Genomic DNA, 21,671 nt, shown 5'->3' with positions numbered 1-21,671 from the left:
TCGGTCAGGTTTGAGAACAGGTACAGTTAAAGCTGCCCACTCTGAAAATTGTACTGGCTGCATCACTCCCAGCTTTTCTAATCTGTCCAATTCTGTGTCTACCTTATCCCGCATTTCATAAGGCACTGGTCTTGCCTTCATGGATCTTGGTGTTGCCTTTAGATCTGCTTGAATTTTGGCTTGTAGCCCTTCAATTTTTGCAAGTTCTTCCTTGAAAACTGAGGCATATTTCTGTAGAAGTTGTGAAAGTCCATTAGTTCTTAGTTGGAAGATTTCATTTCATCCCAATTTAATTTATTTCAGCCAGTTTCGTCTGAGGAGCCTAGGTCCCTTGCTTGCTACTAACATCAAAGGTAATCTCACTGTTTGACCTTTATAGTTATCTGACTTTATATACACCATTGACTTGTATGTCTGCTCCTGTGTAAGTCTTTAATTTTTCAACAGTTTCTTCTAAATTCAGCTTACATTCTCCATGATTCAAGCGTTGAAAAGTATGCTTTCCGCTCACCGTAGTAGCTGCATCAGTATCCATCTGCAGTCTGATAGGCTTCTCATTCACTGTCATGGTTACATAGATAGGCTCCGTTCTTCCTACCTTTAAATTATATAGCGAATAGGTATCAGCATCTATTACTTCAGGCATTTCAACGCTGTTTATCTGATTGCATTTTTGCCTTTGTTTGACAGGCTGCCTGATTCTATCTTTACGATTTCTCATGAGGTGTCCATATCGATGGCAGAAGAAACATTCAGTATTTTAAAATTGTGTTTCATTACACGGCTGTTTACTTACATCTCTGTTACAATGATGCCATGCTTTTGCTGCTGAGTTTTCCTTTTTAATTTGTCTGCTAGCGATGGCTGCTTCCCACTTCGGAATAAAGCTCTGCGCCTTTGCGTTCTTTTTGGTTGAAGCTCCCCACCACACATGGCGGACAGCGCCATTTTGCGCTCCTCGAATGACTTCTGAGTCTCACACCGCACATTCTGTTGCTAGATCAATTTCCAGCGCCTTCGGAAAATCTAGATTTGTTTCAGACAACAATCTCCTCTGAATAGCATTTTCGTTTATACCGCACACCAAGCGACCTCTAAGCATATCATTGATTGAAGTACCAAACTCGCAGTATTCAGTTAATTGCTTCAGACTTGTCACATAAGAAGCAACTGTCTCCCCTGCAGCTCTAATTCTTGAATTGAATTTAAACTTTTGTATGGTCACCGACGGCTTGGGCTGGTAATGATTCCTTACGAGGTTCACTAAATCATCAAAACATTTGGAGTCTAGGGGCACCGGGCGCCAGCAGATTTTGAATTAATCCATATGTCTTACTCCCACATGTGGACAGAAGGATCGCAAGCCTCTTCTCCTCCCCTACAATGTTGTTCACCTGGAAGAAGAACGTGAGGCGTTCAAAATAGTGAGAGCAGTCGTCCAAGGTTGGATGGAATGGCTCTACTCTTCCAAATTCCCTACTCTTAGGGAATTAATTTGATGTTCAGAAGGAAATTGCCTTTAACTTATAACTCACTTGCAAGGGCGGCCCAATTTCGTTTTTCCTGGTTTCCTTCGTTTTTCTCACTTTTTACCTTGTTTTTTCCTGTGATTTTTGTTCTTTTACTCTTGTCGCCAGTTTGTTGGATCCAGTGCCCTTGGTTTGTTGGGGCTACAGGATCCGGGTTGCATGCTTTGTTCCGGGAGGCCGAGTTGGTACAGAGACAGAGAACATCAGGTGGTCATTGTTATAATAAACACGTGCTGTTTATTTACAACCCAAACTCTCCAATTATACTTGTGTGCTCACAACATAAAACTCTGTCTTCACTCAAGACTAACTCAAAGACTCTCTCACATAGAGGTTGCCTGTGCAACTCTGCTGTTGAGCAATAAGATCATGTGACCTTACATTACAATATTTGTCTTAAATTACATCTCAGATTACTACATCAACCCACGGCTGTGATTTCCACTCCCGTGCGTAAAAATGTGCCCCCACTGCGGAAGAACATGTGGATCCAGAATTGGGCTTCACAGTCATCTGAAATCTTCCAAACCTGATGGACATCATCCTCGATTCTGAGGGAGCGCTGACGATGACTATGACCTGAAATCCAGCAACTATTAGGGCCTCCACTGAGTCTCCATGACAGGAGCATTATCACAGAGGGTATGCGCTACCATAAGCAAGACTGGAGTCAAATATTCACAGAGGCAATGTGAGGATCTATAGTGTCTCCTCACTACATGCAGTCATCATCCTCCACAAAACTAGTAGCTATAAGGACCTCCCAAGTTCGCATGCCTCGTCTGGCCAGTGTGAGGCCTCATCGCCATCATTGTCGCCTTCAAGAACCTCACCCTCATCACTGTCGATGTCCTCTTCATCAGTGGGGACCTCCATCTCCTGCATCTCCTCCTCAGCCAGCTCCTCTCCTCCTTGCAGTGCCAGGTTGTAAAGGGCATAGCAGGTGACCATGATGCGTGACACCCTCTGTGGACGATATTGCAGGGCTCCACTAGACCAGTCCGGACACTGGAATCTCATTTTCAGTATCCCGATGGTTTGCTCCATCAGGGTACGAGTTTGCAGCATGAGCTTCGTTATACCTTTGCTCTGCTGCAGTCTGAGGCCGCTACACCGGTGTCATCAACCACGACCTCTGCAGGTAGCAAACAACCCTTCCGCCTCTGTGGACCCTGGAAGATGTCAGGGACCTGTGACCGACTGAGAATGTAGGAGTCATGGACACACCCTGGAAACCATGCGCAAACCTGCAGGATGCGTTTATGGTGGTCTCACACCAGCTGCACAGTCAGTGAATGGAAGCTGTTGCAGTTGACATAGTTGACCACTCATTGTGCTGGAGATTTGAGTGCCACGTGAGTGCCATCGATCGTATTCTTCACCTCTGGGAAATCTGAGATCTGGGCAAATCCAACTGCTCTTGCATCCTGGCTCTCTTGGTCTTGGGCAAAATGCACAAAGTTGTGTGCCCTCTCCAAGATGGCACCCGTGACCTCATGGATGCATTTGTGGTTGGAGGCTTGTGATATCCCACAGAGGTCACCTGCAGAGCCCTGAGCGGAGCCACTGGTGTAAAAATTGAGCGCCATGGCCATGGGCAGTGGATGCCCTACACGCCAAACTCTGCAACAGCTGGCAAATGTGACCAACAAGTTCTCTAGGCATGCACAGTTTGTTGATCATCTGCAGGAATGAAAGGGGGGCCTATATAACCTGGGCCTAATTAGGCGCTGACCAGCGACGCCTCTCTGTGGCTGTTCAGCAGCATGTGTGGGAGCCTCAGCCGCCCCTTCTTCCTAAAGGTTTAGCTCCTCCCTCTGTGTAGCCAGGCACCTCTGTCACTCTATTCTCCATCGTCTCCGCCCTCTGAATGCTATGAGGCATACAGCTAATTCACCAAGCTCCATGCTCCTGATGTACTCCTCCTGCAGGATGAAAGAGAGAGACATGTGCGATACCTTGGGTAGACTAAGAGCATCTCTTGGTTAAGCCTGAAGGCACTTAACACATCCCAGAGAGTGCTGGCCACCACTTGTATGGCCAGGGGCTAGTGCTCCTCGTGACTGCCCAAAACCCCACCCACCTCTGTCCCACTCCACCTGACCGATTGGCGGCAGCCTTGCCCGATGAACTGCGTGCTGTGCTCTCAGCTCAGGTGCGGACATTCGCCTTACCTACATTGCATGGTTGCACTGTTAGCTTTAACCATGGGGGAGAGTGGTCCAAACCAGGATGATGACATTGCAAGGGGCTGTGAACACCTCCACCAGAGACTACTGCATGGCCAGCTTTAGCAAGGAGATTGTACAACGTGCCCAGTCGTCCAACTATTCTACAGTCCACTAAAATACTCATTAGTTTGCAGTTTGTGCCCAAGGGGTGTAAAGCTCTGGAGTACTTAGTACTTGCATGCCTCTGCGTTGCTTGAGTGGGCAGACAAACTGGAGGCCCGACTCCACGCATGAAAATGTGGCTGCGTCTGAACTGTCTCTGCTGCAGAGGAATGGTCACTTTATACAAGGATTTCCTAATGCGTGACCGCTTCCCTCCCTACCAACCCACATGTGCTTGTGCACTACCTTCAACTGCAGGGCAGCCCTTGCTCCCCCCCCACCACCCCCCTTCCAAAACACCTCAACCACAGGGCAGCCCTTGCCCCAATGCCTCCAATGCGCCTCAACCTTGAAGTCCAACAGGTGACCTGGCTAGCGCTGCGCAATGTTACTGTGTATTCACCTCCAAATTACCCTCAAAGTGCAGCCGGCCAATTGCATGCCTTATATATGCTGTTGTGAAACACACTGGCGTGCAATCACGCCGACATGGGCAAACAATCTAGCGGAGCAGTTGTGGGGGAGGGAGGGGGTGGGGTGTGTGGGTGTTGATTCCAGCATTCCAGCAGCCTGGCCTTATAATGATATGCAGATGTATTAGAATGGGGTTCCCGATGTCCGATGGTAGGAAATGTGGCCCGTCATTGATGGGCTGATTGGACGATTGCAAACCAGATTCATGACATCGTGAAACCGATGTTTGGTCTCCTAACCATATTGCCCACTCATGCCGCCGAGCACGCCTGATGCCAGCGGGCACAGACGATTCCGCCCAATATTAGCATTATTCGCTTTAACATTGTTCCTGTTGACCCTCTTTTTCCTTACGTATTTGTCATTTTTTCCCATTGATTTTGATATCCCTTGCAAGCTTCTTTTCATACTCCCTTTTTGTAGCTCTTAATACCTTTTTTGTCACCCCACCCCTTGTTGTTCTTTACAAACGTAACACTGTCATTCAAGAAAGGAGGGAAAGACAAAACAGAGGACTAAAGGCCAGTATGCCTGACATCAGTCATTTGTTAAAATGCTGGAATCTATTATTAAAGAAGTCTTAACAATGCACTTGGAAAATCATAGTATCATCAGACAAAGTCACCATGGATTTACAAAAGGGAAATTGTGTTTGACTAATTTATTGGAGTATTTTTTGAAGATGGAACTTGTAGGGTGGGGAACCAGTAGATGTAGTATACTTGGATTTCCAAAAGGAATTTGATAAGGTGTCACACTAAAGGTTAATACACAAGATAAGGGCTCATGGAATTGGGCGTAATACATTAGCAAGGATAGAGGATTGGTTAACGAACAGGAAGCAAAGAGTTGTGATAAGCAGGGCATTTTCAAGTTGACAGGCTATAATTAGTGGAGTGCCACCAGAGCAGTACTGGGGCTCAGCTATTTACAATTTATGTTAATGGCTTAGATGAACAGAGAGAGTAATGTATCTGAATTTGCTGATGATATAAAGCTTGGTGGGATGCAAGCTATGAGGATGACACAAAGAGGCCCGCAAAGAGATAGTGAAGGGTTAACAAGGTGGCAGATGGAATATAATGTGGGTAAGTGTGAGGTTACTCACTTTGGTAGTAAGAATAGAAAAGCAGAATATTTTTTAAAAGGAGTGAAACTTGCAAATGTTGATGTTCAGAAGAATTTGGTTGTACTCATACATGGAACACAGAAAGTAGCTTGCAGGTACAGCAAACAATTGGGAAGGCAAATAGATATGCTGGCTTTATTGCAAGGGAATTGGAGTACAAGAATAAGGAGGTCTTGTTACAATTGTACAGGGCTATGGTGAGACCATACCTGGAATACTGTGTGCAGTTTGTGTTCCCATTTGTCAGGATCTCTGCTACTTTTTGAATTTTTGGGTCCATTTGCTTTGAATCTTATGTTGTCTTTTACTTCGTTACTTGACTGTGGTTTTCTTTGTGGCAAGTAGAGTTCTTGCCCCTAGAGGTATAAAATTCATTACTCAACACCTCCTACTGATCTGTCATTTTATGAACAGATTTGCCTGTGAACAGTCTCTGTCTGAACCCATTGAAGTCAGCCTTAACTAATTCAGGAATCTTAGTAGTTGTTTTGTGTTTCTGCCTTTTAAACACAATATTGAATTTGATATGAGGAAAAGAAATGGAAGCAGGAGTAGACCATATGGCCTCTCGAACCTGCTCTGCTATTCAATATGATCATGGCAGATCTTCTGCCTCAATCCCACTTTCCCACCTGCTACCCTTGATCCTCTGAGAGACCTGGTTGCTATTAGATAAATGTTCACCATTAGGCTTTAACTAAATCTGGCTCATTAATAGGACTAAATCTAATATTTCATGCCTCCTTATTGGCTATAGGAAATATTACTGCAGAAAACTATCCCAAATACATTTGAGAAATGCAATGCTTTTTGACATGTGACAGCATGATTCCATAAAAGACTAGCTGGTTCTGGTTAGTTCTGGATATAGTTCCAAGTCAGGATGGTCTGTGGCTTGGAGGGGAACTTGCAGGTGGTGGTCTCCCCATGCATAGCATCATTGCACCCTAGCTGCTGCCACTGTGCGCTGGTGGTGGAGGGAGTGAATGTTTAAGGCAGTGCAAATACATGATCCAAAACCTGCAATCTTAGAGGCTAAAATTCCCTCCTGTTAACTTTGTTTCATTGTCTATAGGACCTGCCTGACCAACAGAATTTTCCAATCATTTTTTGTTTTTATTTAAGATTTCCAGCACTTACAGTATTTTGCTTTTGTACGGGAGATTTTCATTTTATCCAGATGAACCAGCCATTCTGTGCAGTTTTGTCTAACACTTAAAAAACTTTCACTGAGTAATTGTTATAAATAATGTATTTTTTCTATTTCATTGGAGTTATACAGCTGACTTGGCTGTTTTCAATTGGTTATCTCATCAGAGGAGACCTGGAGAAGGGAGGATGATAGGGATGAATTCTCTGAAGAAACAAGTGCCCAGTGGAACTCGGGTGCTGAGGTCAATGAGTCTCCCTTCACATACTTCAGATCCAGATCCTTCTATATGAGGAAGAGCATTTCAGTGGATGAGCATCTGGGCTGGTTGGAGTATTCACAAGATCCTTCAGAGAGCAAAATGGAGAAAGTGAAGGTCAACCTCAGAAGAAAATTTGTGAGTAAAATGATTTTTGATCTGTTGCTGTGGGTTAAAGCATCTTTTACAATACAAACTCTGTGAAGAAAAATGAGAAGTGGAGATAGCTGAAAGATGTAGGCTGCAGGGACAAGTACCTTCTAATTGATAGTGGGATTGGAAATAGAGGAGTGGCAAACATCTGATGGGCACACACAGGCATGAGAACAGTGTCTGTGCCAGTATACATGGGCTGAAAGGAAGGAAATGGTGAAATACCAAAAGGTTACCAGTGTTTGGAATAAGCTGTACTACCTAAAGTTGCAGTAAGTCTGCATGCTAATGGGAAAACCTATTTGCTTTTTCTTCTCTTCAGGAAATTAAGAATACATATGACTGAACAAATTAGCAGTTTTTGTTGTAATACAGTTCACATTTGGCCTGTGAATTTATGGTACTGTTGGAATCATCCAGTTTAGCTGTTGTTCTGTGACTGTAAGACGTTCAGTGTAGCATTTTTAACTGATATGTTGAAGTATTTAGAGACTCGCTTGCAACTAACACTTCACTTTTTGAGTTATGTCACATTTTGTTCATTGCACTGTATGGTGCAGAAGTATTGCATACTGAGTTGTGAATACTTAGGAAACATTATACATTAGGGAAAAATCTGATATTCTTCAGGTGGGGAGCTGTTGATCCATCTGTTCACCACGCTCACTGCATTCCCTTGAGCAATCATTCCTCTCTAAAATTCACAGAAGAATTAACCTGCAAACCACTGGTTCTTCCTGAAACAAAAACGGTCTCTATTCTGGTAATGACAGCTCCCTTACTGCGGGTAGTTTGGGTGCATCCTATTTCATGCTTAACGCATTTACCATTAAACAGCTTCAAACTGAAACAATTCTGAATGAGCTAGAAAATCTGATGAGACTTGTGTGTTGATCAATGGCTGTTGCTACATTGGGATACAATCAGTTGATTTAACATGTATTTATATACTTGTACTGCAGGCACTACTAATTTTTTTCAGATAGCTAAAGAAGTGATATCTTGATCTAGGATGCAATTTCAAACTTTTCCATTAATTCAGAAGCAATTGTCAGGTTTTGCTCATAAACAATATTCTTTGTGCTTGTGATGAGATAACAAGCAATATACTTCTATCGCAAGCAATTGGACACACCTGCTCCCGCTTGTGGTAGTATTATGTGTGCGAAGAAGACATCATTCTCTCATTAATTATAGTATTCCAAGTGTAAGGGATATATCACTTTCCAGATATTCTGTGTGTAAGGAATGTATCATCATCATCATGCTCTGCAGTATTTTGTGTGTGAGAAATGTCATTTGTTGCAGTGTACATAAGTGAGTGATAAGTTCACTCTCGGGGAACTCCAAAGCTCCATCTCAGTGAAACTATAAACCTATGTATTACATCTTTCTCATACAAAACTTTTTAGCCAGACCTTTGACATTTAAGAATTTTACTCAGAGAGGCCATAGGTAGCCTGGTGTGAGAAATAGAGAAAATGTCATGCTGTTGCAATGGGGTGGATACCCTTCTGAGTTTGAAGCACATTGTTGGGGCAGTGTAAAGGGAGCTTTACTCTAGGCAGAATTTTGCTCCACCACCAGAGAAGCGTTAATTGGCTGGAGGTGAGATTACCGCCCCTCACTCGGGAGGAAGTCTCGCCTCAGAGAGCTGTCTGCCAATCCAATTGGCCGGCAACTCTGTAATCCCAGCAGCGCCACTGGGAGTGCTGGCCCCTGCTGGGACTACGAGCAGGTCCCACCAGCCTAAGTGCTGGAGCTTACAGGACTAGGTAGGTGCCGGGCCACACAGTGGAACAGAGGAAAGCCTGGGAGTGGTGAGGAAAGGTGGGTAGGGGTCTTGATGGAGAGGCCAAAGAGGGGGTGCTGACATTGGGGGAGGTGCACTGATCTGAAAAGGGCGTTGGTGATGGAGGTACTCTCCCCTCTTTCTGGCCCGAGCAAGGTGATCTGCAGGACATCCCCCCCTCCTCCCCCGAACTCCACCCGCTGGTTGGAGCGTGAAGTGGCCATTAAATGGCCACTTTAGGGCCTCAATTGGCTTGAAGGATGGCAGGCCATCCTAGGCCTCATCAGCGCCCCTCCATAAAGTTCCAAAGAGGTCAGGGGCAGGCCAGAAGGTGGCAGGAAATCCACCTGGGAATTTTATGGGCCTTCTCAGTCTGGAAACCCACCAGTGGGGGACCATAAAATTCGGCCCTCTGTTTCTAAAGAGTGCTGAGACCTATTGTGGGAGAGATTGATGGGACAGTGCAGTGACTAATCTGTAACCTATGCCCTATCTGATGCTGACATAGGTGCCTTGAATGTGAAGTATTCTATATTCTTGCAGCTTTGAACCTCAATTGTAGCCACCCTTAAGTAATACCACGTTTGCTTTCTTCACCATCTCTCAGAATTGCCTGTTGCTTTTGAAGCAGTAAAGGTCTCCTCCCATTGCACTCCCAATTTAATAAAAGAAAGCAGAATATATGTCCTGCTGCTCATGAATTAAAAATTAATTATAAAATCACCTGTGACATTGGATAGTGGCAGAACTAGTATATCCTCTTACTAATTACCAGGCTTAACAATGTCATTAGGAGACAATTAGCCTGTGGTGGATAATAAAACTGTTAGTGCCTCCGTGTATGGTTTCAGAAAGTTGTTTAACCCATAAATAAAAGTGGTCTTTTAACTTTGGAGGAGGGGTACAGAACGCAGCTGCAGTACCACAGAAACACAAAGCACTTAACTACTCTGCCTGTATTTTCACTGCATTTGGATTCATCCACAGCCTCAGCCAATACCTATCTTCAAAGATCCAGGGAGAAGGAAGAGACATTTGAGTCCACTGCAAAGTTATGTCTCGCATTGGTGATTTGTACCCGTGTGGTCATTGTGTATAATGAAGAAGCTGTGTTTTGGGGTAAGAATAAGTTTACCATTTTCCCTCTTTATCAAAGTACTCAGGTATTCCTACTTAAGGATGGTAAACTTTTGTCTTAGAAACATTCTTTCCATGTTACATTGCACTGCTCCCTAGTTACGTCAGATAACCGCAGGTTGAGACCTCTTTACTGTCTGAAAATGAAAAGCAATATTTCTTTACTGATCGCTGAGCATTGGGACCTACCAGGCAAATGGCAGCTTCTGCTATGGTGTTGTACTGTTATGCATACTGTCGATGATTGAATCAAAGCCTATGGTTATATTGTTCTTTCATTTGTACAGCTCTTGAATTAGGCAGACTCACACCAGAATTTGTGTGGGATTGATACAGCAGTTGATGGATTCTTTTGATTATATAGTTGTTAAATTTCCATTACTTTTTCAAACTTACTTATTTTTTTCTTTGAATTTTACCAGGCAAACATGTAAACTGGGAGAAGGGAAGTTTGTGAATTGCAACTACTTACATAGTGCCTTTCATATAATATAAGTGCTTTACAGAGGAGTAGCGGACAATGACCAGGAAGCAGGGGAGAAGTTAACAGCAGTTATGAAGCATTTTAATAGAGCAAAAAAGGAAAAACTCTTTTCACTTGCAGAAGAGTGAGCAACTGTTGGAGGGTGTTGGATATCGTTCGGTGGATCTTATTGAAGCCTTTGTAGTCTTAAGTAGGTTAACTGTATATATTTATTAACTACAAGAACTATGTACATATATATAAAACAAAGGGTTCCAGGAGTTGTCTCCAAGCTTGCTTGTGCACACAGCTCTTTCCAACACTAGACTGACCCCTAGGTGTGGGTCATGTGTTCTCTTACATCACTGGGTGGGTGGTACTGAACTCAGTCCCACATTACCCCTATATGTACCAGACCTTTAAACTATACCTCCCCCTCAAGTCTTTATCCAATGTATTTCAAGTTATTCTAGTTTATCCCTTGTATTTACATTGTCATTACTACCCCATCTCACCCCTTTAAGTCTCTGAGTTCATAGGTTCAGGCATTCTGGAGGCCTTATAAGACTTCCACATCTTGTTCGCGCTACTGTCAGAGGAGTGGTAGGCTCTGTTGTTGAAGCTAAATTTTGTTGATTTGGAGGTTATTCTGGCATCTGGGTGTCTTTTTCTCTTCTTTTTGCATTCCTTGATATTGAACCACTCTTTGTTGATTCGGCAGTTGTGGTGATAGGTGGTTGTTATTCTATTGCATTTCTTGTGAGGTGGACAAATGTTGTGCTTGTCTCCATATTTTTTCCTCTTCTTCTTTGATTTTGTGGGTTGTTATGATGTACTCTATGATGGAAGATGGCCTTTCCTGTTATAAGGATGTGGTCTTTTAGTAAGCTGAACTTTGCGCTTGACTGTGTGGTGTGCTGTCGGCAATGAACGGCTACTACTTAGCTCCAGCATCGACTGTGGCATTGGCCGGGAATTGCAGTGTTTGCTCTGTGGTTGCAGTGTTGACCTCATTGACAGTTGTTAGAGCTGGAGGTTAAGGCTCTTCTGGTTGTTGGTTACTTTGTTGTCTATCCTGCACTGGAGGTGTTATGGTAACCATCTGAGTGGTTGGCTGGCCTGATCAATGAGGGCTTTCCAGCACCTGTACCGAAAATGGACAAACCTGTTTTGCAAAGAGAGAAGACAATTCAGAGCTGAAGCCCCAGTCAGGATATTCTTTCTACTTTGAGTTCTCGGGATCTTGCAGTTCTGTATAATTTGCGACAGTGGTTGCCTTGACATCTTCTGCTGTTTTAAGGAGATTCAGGGCTACACAGGCATCTCTGCTGAAGAGAGAAAAAGACTGGTTACAGATGATATACATCAGCTCAAAGATTTGTTTGTCACCATACCTTAGTGGTTCCAGAATCATGCCTGTGACCGGAAGTCGGTTCCTCTGGGCCCATGAAGTGATGTGTTTGTTGTTCAAAGCCAGAGGTCTCTCAGCCATGTTTATTTGCTTGGTAGGACTGTAACACTGGCTCCCGTATCCAATTTAAAGTTTGTGAGATGGCCTTTAACCGCAATGCCCACATTCCAAAGTGAAAATACAGGATTTTTGATCTCACCCAAGAAGCCTGGCTGTGTGTCCTCTTGGTGTGCAGCCCTGACCTTATGAATCATCTTTGGGTCTTCTGTGTGCTTAGATGTCTTGACCTTGCACAGTTTGCCGAAATGTCCAGTTCTGTTGCATTGAAAGCATTGGGCTGCTCCAAAGTGCTGACATGGTCATTCTACTGGCAGTTAGGGTATTGCTTCCCTTGGCCTGGAGTGTCCCTGTTTCTGTGCTGTTTAACTAACTGGACTGTGGGGTCTCCTTTGATGGACCTGTGCTGTCAGACAATCTAACAATCTAGATAGCTTTCTCTAGGGTTAGAACTGCCTTAGTTCGCTTTTAACATGTCTGAGAGTGTGTCATCTGCTACTCCTACAACTATTCTAACCCTGATAAGTTCAGATTTTAGGTCTCCATATTTGCAGCCTTCATCCATCCTGTACAGATCATTAATGAATGAGTCAACATGTTCTTCTGGTCACTGGACACACTTATTAAATATAACCCTTTCAAGGATTTTGTTATTTCTTTGGGTAAAATAAACATTGAATGATTTTAGTACCTCGTCAAATTGAACAAATGATTCATTGATTCCTTGTCGAGCAATAATGTCGTTCTCTATCAGGCCTACCGAGTAAAGCAGTGTGTTAACTTGTTGAACTTCTGTCCTTTTATCCAGGCCTGAATCAATCTAAGGGACATTTTTCTCTTAAGTCCCAAATCATGCGATTGATCTGGGCCTTGGATAAGTCCAAATTGACCTGGAAGAGTGGATTTCTGATCCATAGTTAAAAATTTTAAAATGTAGGTTCGGCTTTAAGAAGTTGCTGAAATTCAAGATGGCACCACTTTTCGTTTGAAGACGAAGGATTATCCGGAGCTTGCTGGCTTTGGTGGGCTCCCACTGCAAAGGCATTCGTGCTCAGCCTTGAAAAAATTTAAACAATGGCTGCTTGGATTGACTGGTTGCAGACTTCTCCATATCAGCGCTATGCTTTAGGGTTGCAAAAGTGTCGAATCCTGGAATTTGCTGGCCCTTAAAACTGGTTCTTTAGTCGCAATTCTTACAAATTAATTAATTTTTTTTCCTTCTCATAGCGAGCTCGGACGCCATGTGTTCAGGCGCCAACTCGGGAATCTGGTTTCTCTGACGGAGATTTTAAATGCCAATTTCTGACCACTGATCTATTTAAAAGTTTCTCAGGACTTCCTTTATCTGGAATTTAAAAGCTTTAGCTCACCAATGCTGCGTCTGCTGAATCTGCACTCTGGGAATTGAAGCTGGACTTCTAAAAGATCCATTGGAGTCTTCTGCTGCAGTGAGGAATTTAAAATTTTTGCCTTCAGCCTACAAGCCTTTCTTTGGAGCTTTTCCCTGGCGATTTTCCTTGCATGTCTGCTTCTTCAGCTTTTCTTCAGGTCAGAATGCTTCTTCGAATTTTTCTTTAGTCTTGCAGGATTTTAGTTTTCACTAAATTTTTTGCGAGTCTTTGGGTTTTTGCATTTGCTGCCACCATATTGTATGGTTTTAGATACCGTTTGGTATGCCTTAATGAAGTCTTTGTAGTCTTAAGTAGGTTAACTGTATCTATTTATTGACTACAAGAATTATATACATATATACAGTAAAGGGTTCAAGCTAGGAGTTCTCTCCATGCTTGCTTGAACATATGGCTCTGTCCAATACTAGACTGACCCCTAGGTGTGGGTCATGTGTTCTCTTACATCACTGTGTGGGCAGTACTGTACCCAATCCCACATGAACCATATTTGTGCCAGACCCTTATACTACAGTAACCAGAGGACACAAAATTAAGGAATTGGCAAAGGAACCAGAGGGAAGATGGAAGTGTATTTTAATTTACACAGTGAGTTGTTTACAATTTGGAATGCACTGCCTGAATGAGTGGTGGAAGCAGATTCAATAATAATAATAACTCAAAAGGCAAATGGTTAAATACTTGAAAAGGAAACAATTGCAAGACCAAAGGGGAAATGAGCAGAAGAATGAACTAATTGGACAGCTCTTTCAAAGAGTCAGCACAGGAAGGACCTCCTATGCTGTACAATTCTATGATTTCAAGTGATTGAAGAAACAGTCAAAGGGGTAAATTTTGAGGAGACTTTTGAAGATGGAGAGATACAACGAAACAATTTGTAATGAGATGGCTGGGTAGTTAAAGGCCATACACTGATGATGATGTGTTGGGTGGCAGGGGAAAGGGTTACCACAGTAGGGTAGAGCCAGAAGTATAGAAGCTGCGTTGTGGGGTGTAGGGCTGAAGAGAATTGCAGTAAAGAGGATATAGAGCACACATGCCAGTTGTCCTCATTTCACATTGTCTGGGGCAAGTCACTGTATTAAGCATTTACTGACAAAATATGTTTATGGATGCTGCTTCTATGCAAAGATCTCAGAATAATAGCCATACATGCGAAAAGTAAGAGTGAATCAACAGTAACATGAATTGCCCGAACAATGAAAGCTACAAGAAAGCAACAGTAGGTGATACAAATATCTGAAAAACGCACTACTTCCTTTTCATTTTAACACTTTTTCTGCAGAGAAGATCTGTTTCCACATGCATTGATTTTATAGGAAGAAACCTGCCTTAATTTACATGTTTTTCGAGCTTTTAATGAGGTTCACACATTCCAGCAACGCAAACCTCTAGAGCCTTTGGTGCTTCAATGGGAGAATACTGGGCTGCACACTTCAATCTGATGTTCCGTGGAAATGCAAAGTCACCTCTTTTGCTTCAGTTTTTTAGAAATACCATGAAGCCTTTTAGATACATTAAAGTATTTTGAGTCTGACTTACTAGCTTGAAATTTCATGTGTTTCTCTGGCCTGCCTCTGTAACTCCAGCAGGTCTCAGTTGGAGCCTCAAGGAACCCGATCAAAAGGGCTTTTTCAGTGATTTTTCTGGGGTTCCCACTGGAGTTATGATGGGAGATCAATAGAACCTTGCAAAATTTTGGAGCCATCATTATTTGGTCGGTAAATGTTAGTTCTTTTGCTCCGAGCAAAGTTGCAAAAATAGCAGTGTGACAAATGGATAGTGGATTGCAAGGGGAAAGAGTGTTGGCTCAAGAGAACAATTTTGCCATGGGATTTTCAAAATCTAGCTGAAAAGGCATTAGGGCTTTGGTTTAATTTCTCACCTGTAGGACACTGCTTCCAACAATACAATTACCTCAAACTGCATAGAGATATTAATCTAGAATCTCCAACCCTGGAGTGTGAGTCCACAAACTTTTGTCTCTGAGACAAGAGTGCTACCAAGTGAGCCAGAATGAGACTGAATCCCAGAGATTTGTTTCCACAACTGAGGGTGAAATGAGGCCTGAGGGTGAAATTGGTCAACACTAGTAGTGCAAAATAAGCTGATAATGAAATGGTAGCCCAATGTACACCATGCCCGATTGCCAGTGAAAAATAAAGTGCGGGTGTAAAACAAACTGTCGATTTACTATCAGCCTATTTTGCACTGCTGGCATAGACTAATCTCACCCTCTAGATCAGAGGTTCCTAAATTTTACTTAATTCTCTATCCCCTTTCAGATCTACCATCTTCCCACATACCCCTACCTGCATACAGGTTTAATCTTTTAACCCCTTTGTATACTGTACGGAATGTACAATTTATAATATAGTTTAGAACAATGGCTAAACTTGCGGTTAATGTGATGGATGAGGTTGTTTTCATGATCATAGTTGTGTAGAAATTTGTCCTGGAACATAGTACAAAAACTGATGTTTTTTTTATTCATTCACAGGATGTGGGTTTCACATTTATTGCCCTTGAGAAGGTGGTGTTTTTTTAAATTTGTTCTTGGGAAGTGGGCATTGCTGGCTAGGCCAGCATTTATTGCCCTTGATCCAGGGGCATTTAAGAGTCAACCATATTGCTGTGAGTAGGAGTCACATGTAGGCCAGGCAAAGACAGCAGATTTCCTTCCCTAAAGGACATTAATGAACCACATGGGTTTTTATGACAATGGCTTTGTGGACATCATCAGACTTTTAACTCCAGATTTTTGTTGGGTTCAAATTTCACCATCTGCCTGGTCCCTGGAAGATTATTCTGGGTCTTTGGATACTAATCCAGTGACAATACCACTCTGCCACTGCCTTCGCCCAAGAGATGAGTGACCTTCTTGTACTGCTGCAGTTCATGTGGTGTGTGTACACCTACAGTGTTGTTAGGAAGGGAGTTTCAGGATTTTGACCCAGCGACAATGAAGGAATGGCAATATATTTCCAAGTCAGGATGGTGAGTGTCTTGGAGGGGAATTTCCAGGTGGTGGTGTTCCCATCTATCTGCTGCTCTTGTCCTTCTAGTTGGTAGTGGTCGTGGGTTTGGAAGGTGCTGTCGAAGGAGTCTTGGTGAATTCCTGCAGTGCATCTTGTAGATGGTACACACAGCTGCTACTGTGCGTCGGTGGTGGAGGGAGTGAATGTTTGTGGATGTGGTGCCAATCAAGTGTGCTACTTTGTCCTGGACGGTGTCAAGCTTCTTGAGTGTTGTAGGAGCTGCACTCATCCAGGCAAGTGGGGAGTATTCCATCGCACCCTTGACTTGTGCCTTGTAGATGGTGGACAGGGTTTGGGGAGTCAGGGGGTGAGTTACTCATTGCACGATTCCTAGCCTCTGACCTGCTCTTGTAACCATAGTATTTATGTGGCTAGTCCAGTTCAGTTTCTGGTCAATGGTAACCCTCAGGATGTTGATAGTGGGGGATCCAGTGATGGTAATGCCATTGAACATCAAGGGGCGATGGTTGGATTCTTGTTGGAGATGGTCATTGCCTGACACTTGTGTGGCGCAAATGTTACTTGCTACTTGTCAGCCCAAGCCTGGATATTGTCCAGGTCTTGCTGCATTTGGACATGGACTGCTCCAGTATCTTGGTTAGTATCCTGTTATATATATGCAGTGACTGATATTCAGTTCCATTGGTGCTAATGGAGCTGCATATAACTGGTGGTCAATCTGATAACATTTGTTTTGCTACATGGTCCAATATGAATTTCCACCCCATAATGTTTGGAGTGATAGGTGATTGTTTGAATCATAAGTTGCTCAGTAAATTGACGCATTATGGCAAATTTTTCTGCACTGCATGGCTGGGTGACAAAACTTTTGTAAACCCTTTGTACATATCCAGCAATCCCCTGGCCCCTGACTCTATATCCCCTTTAGTTCCTTTCAGTCACAGCTTTTTGGAATTTTTGCCAAGGGCCTGACTATAGGAATACCCTTTCACTGTCTGCTATCACTGCACGCCATGCTGTGGGGACAGGTAACCGTGAAACATTTTATTTATTTATGCATACTCTCTGTTTTCTGTCAGCCAGCCAACCTTCTATCCATGCTAATATATTACCCCCTACACCATGAGCTTTTATTTTCCACAATAACCTTTGATGTGGCACCTTTTCAAGTGCCTTCTGGAAATCCAAATATAGCAGACTACTGAATCCACTTTATCCACAGCGCATGTTACTCCTTCAAAGAGCTCCAATAAATTGGTTAAACATGATTTCCCTTGCACAAAACCAGATTGACTCTTCCCGATTACCTTGAGTTTCTCAAAGTGCCCAACTATAACCTCCTTAATGGTCGATTCTAACACCTTCCCCACGACAGAGTCAAGCTAACTGGCCAATAATTTCCTGTTTTCTGCCTCCCACCCTTATTGAATAGAGGGGTTATATTTACTACCCTACAATCTGATGGAACCTTTCCAGAATCTAGTGAACTTTGGAAAATTAACACCAACACATCTACTACTTCATTAGCCATTTCTTTTAAGACCCTAGGATGAGGTCCATCAGGACCTGGAGATTTGTCAGCCCGCAGCTCCATCAGTTTGCTCACCGCATCCCGAGTGATTGGAAGTTTCTGCCAATGAATTGGTTAATGCACCAGCCCACGGACACACACTTTGGTGGAACCTAGATCTAGAGCAGGCTCGGGTTCCCCACCTAGTAGTCACCACATGGATAGATGTCCGCAACAGGAGGAGGCAGGTTCAGCCGAGCTCCCTGGCACTCAGAGGACTACTGGTGATCAGGCATCTGTGAGGTCCGAGTCAGATGACGAGCCTCTAGATTTGGCCTTCCAACTAATTGTGGAGAGTCAGCAGAAGGTGTGAGAACATCATGCAGAGCTCTTGGAAGCCCTCAGTAGAGTGGCATGTGAGTCGGAGTGTGTCTGTCTGCTCTCTGATGAAGTTGTGCCTACATATGCGTGTGTGGAGGTCTCCATGGAGAGGATGGCAGACGCCATGGAGATCCTGGTCCAGCAGAACGCAGAGATGTGTGCAGACCTGCGCTCTGTCACACTAGCCATGAGTTCCTGCAGTGGCAACACGAGAGGGAAATGGGGCACCTCAACGTCCCACCAGGTGTTCCTTCCCCTGAAGGTTTCAGGCTGGGCCACCGGGCACCCGAAGGGAGGCGGAATGGCAGCTGGACACCCCTGGGTCATCCACTCAGAAATCTCAGAGGCTGTCCTCACCCTCCGAGTCCCCTTTGCCTGTGAGCCCCTCAACCATGCTCTATGTCACCGCAGAGGGAGCAGCTGGCCAATGAGTGATTCTGGAAGGAGGAGTGTGTGCGCGGCAGAGCCTTTCAGAGTCTTGTGCAAGCACTCACCTGTGCACACGGATCTTTCACATATCATACTCACCTCAATGTTCTGAGCATTTTGAATGTTGCCTGCTGGGGTTTGCTTTTAGTTGTCCATCTGAGTTGACCTACATCTTTGCCCACCCAATGATCACACTCCCATGCAGCACCTGATCTCACCCACCACTACTGTCATTTCACTTGCAATTCGGACAGCATGGTCTGGATTCGGTTTTTCGTGCGCTCCCCCGTTTTTCTCTCCCCCAATCACTCATTTCCTTTCCCCCATCACCCTGGCATCACCTTCCACCTCCCCTCCGTGATCTATCAGCCACAACCCTTTTCCTTTGATGTCCATGTGAATGTGCATGTTCCTTTCCTTCCTGAAAATCCCAACCCCATCCACATTCACTGCCTCAACCTCCTCCCTCCTACCCCCAGGGTCTGCCTCTGAGCCCCCAGCAACCACCCTCGCTGTCCCTTCTACTATCCCTGCTACCATCAAACCCTCACCCTCCTACCCTATTGCCTGACTCTGCCCTTGGTCATTCTCACCATTTCATCATACTACGCCCACCCCCAGTTCGCCCCCCCAGGAGGCAGTGATGGACTCATCAGCCCCTCCCTTGCACGTTCACCTGGATATCACCCCCAGACCCCCTTCTCCCTCCGGACCCCTACATTCCTGGAACCCCCTTCACCGCTCTGGACCCCATCCCCACCCAGAACCTTTTCCCCCCCTGGAACCCCACTTAGTCCTCTCACCACCTCCCCGCACTCCCCCACCCCCGCTTAGTCCCTCCCACTCCCTGACTACCTCAGACACCCTTACTTCTTCCGCCATCCTTAGTTCTTCCTCTCTCCTGACTCCTTCCTTCAGCCTTACTCCTTCCTCTTTCCTGACTCTCTCAGACACCTTATTTCTTCCTCCAGCTTTACTCCTTCCTCTTTCCTGACTCCTTCCTCCACCCTTACTTCTTCCTCCACCCTTATTCCCTCCCCTCTCCGCATTCCTTCCTCCCCCTGGACTCCCTCCCCACCCCTTCCCTTACACCTTCCACCCCCTTACGCCTACCTCCCAAGTTGCCACCATCTCCCCTGTTATCCCCTCCTCCCCTGTACTCCCTCTGCCCCTCCCAACCCCACCCCCGACATCTTCACTCCTCCCCTCCCAACCTCACCGCCTGACACCTTAATTCTCCCCCTCCCAACCTCACCCCTCGACACCTCTTCGTCTTGCAGTAAATCCCAGACCTTCCTCTCGACCGTCATCTGTTGTGAGCATGAACGGTGACTTTCCAGCTTCCATGAGCTGCTTCACAGCAGAGACATGTCCGTGAGAATACACCCAACATGCCATGGACGTTCCTCCAGGATTCAGTTGCTGTTGGGCTCCGGCATCTTCTGCTCCTTGGATGTGCGCGATGTGAGCAAGGCCCTGGTGGTAAGTCCCGACTTCTGCACATCACAGTTGTCAAGATGTTTTCTGCATGTTTTCCTGCCAACGTGGGCAGACGATCCAGTGGGAGGGATGAGTCCAGTGGGTTAGCTTTATAATGATATGCTGATGTATTACAATGAGGTTCCCAATGTCTGATGGCAGGGAATGTGGCCCGCCATCGATGGGCTGAGTGGACGAATGCAAACTGGTTTCACAACGTCCTGAAACTGATTTTTGGCCTTCTCGCCATACTGTCTGTTCACACCACTGAAGATGCCCGACGCCAGCGGGCAGGGAAAATCCTGACCAAAGGAGTGTCATAGTGCCTTTGACATCTTGAAAGCCATACTGACTACTGCACTAGTTTTAGCAGCGACAAATTATGTTAAGCTGTTTAAACTAGCTGTTGACTCCAACGATGTAGGTGTTGGTGCAGTTTTATTACGGGAGGATGAGATAGGGATTGAACAGTTAGTTACTTTCCTCGGAAGTTGAATTTTTGCCAGAAAAAGTATTCAACTGTGGAAAAAGAAACTTTGATTTTGTTGTTGGTTCTACAACATTTTGAAATTTACTTACCTAACAACTCTGCAGAGACTATTGTTTATATGGACTATAATCCTTTAACCTTTTCAGCAAAGATTCACACCAGGAATCTGAGACTATTTCATTTGAGTTTAATGCTACAACCATAGAATTTGAAAATTATTCTTGTAGCAGGAAGAGACAATATCATAGCAGATGCTTTATCATTACTTTAAACATGGAGGAAAATGGATGTTGTGGTCAGAATGGATTTGTGTGAAATATAATTTTTATTGGAAAGTCAAGTATTCCTGTATATTTGATGTAAATACATTCTTACTACTAGAGTGAGGGCTGTATAATTAAAATAGAGATAGTGATAAGAGGGGATTGTTTCATTGAAAATGAAATGCCTCTGAAGATGCCTTTTTTCTGGAGGGAGGTGTTGTGAACAATGTATAATTTTTAATTTGAATATATGTATATATTTGTGCGGTAAAGGCAAGAAAGGTAAAATGATTTTATTTCATCTAGGTTGTTTGTGAGCCTTCATGCCTGGGAGCCTGGATAGGCTCTTGACTAAAGGTCTGATCTTTTGAGTTTGTTTGTGTATATATACATTTTTTAATGAGGTTTTACAACCCCTGAAGTTAAAGAGATGGGTTAAATGGGGTTGTAAGTTCAGTGGGGAAGAAAAGGGAAAAAATAGAAAAAGTTTTACCATTGCCTAGTGACAGCGGTCCAGGGACGCAGACACAAAAAAAGACAGAATTATAGAGAGATCAGTGTATGTCAGAGAGAGGACAGGATTTTAAGCTCTCTGATAAGAAAGACTACAATGCTATTTGCGACAGTAGTTGACTAAATAGTCAGTTATAGAACTTAATAAAGTGATCAGTAGCAGAGGTGCTACTGGAAGACCAAGTTTAGGGAACTCATCTGTTTGCTTTGTAGTTGAAGAAACTGAGTTTAGAGTGCTTTAGAGAGTTTAGAGTTTGGGTATCTCAGGGAGAGATACAAATTGGTTGACAAGGATCAAGTGAATGCTCAGG

The 21,671-nt window shown here is 44.1% G+C and overlaps 1 protein-coding gene across 1 annotated transcript in view; it reads left to right on the top strand.

Moving 5' to 3' along the window:
* The first annotated feature begins 6,798 nt into the window (after positions 1–6,798).
* The window catches only part of LOC144691123 (ankyrin repeat and fibronectin type-III domain-containing protein 1-like), a 753,296-nt gene continuing 738,423 nt past the window's right edge, over positions 6,799–21,671 (top strand). The window contains exon 1 of the mRNA XM_078559192.1: positions 6,799–7,012. Coding sequence (XP_078415318.1) covers positions 6,905–7,012 — 108 coding nt within the window. The 5' untranslated portion in view covers positions 6,799–6,904. The remainder of the gene's footprint in view (positions 7,013–21,671) is intronic.

The sequence above is a fragment of the Cetorhinus maximus genome, chromosome 15, assembly GCF_964194155.1.
Source record: "Cetorhinus maximus chromosome 15, sCetMax3.hap1.1, whole genome shotgun sequence".
Taxonomy (NCBI): domain Eukaryota; kingdom Metazoa; phylum Chordata; class Chondrichthyes; order Lamniformes; family Cetorhinidae; genus Cetorhinus; species Cetorhinus maximus.
This window is presented reverse-complemented; position numbering and strand designations above follow the sequence as displayed.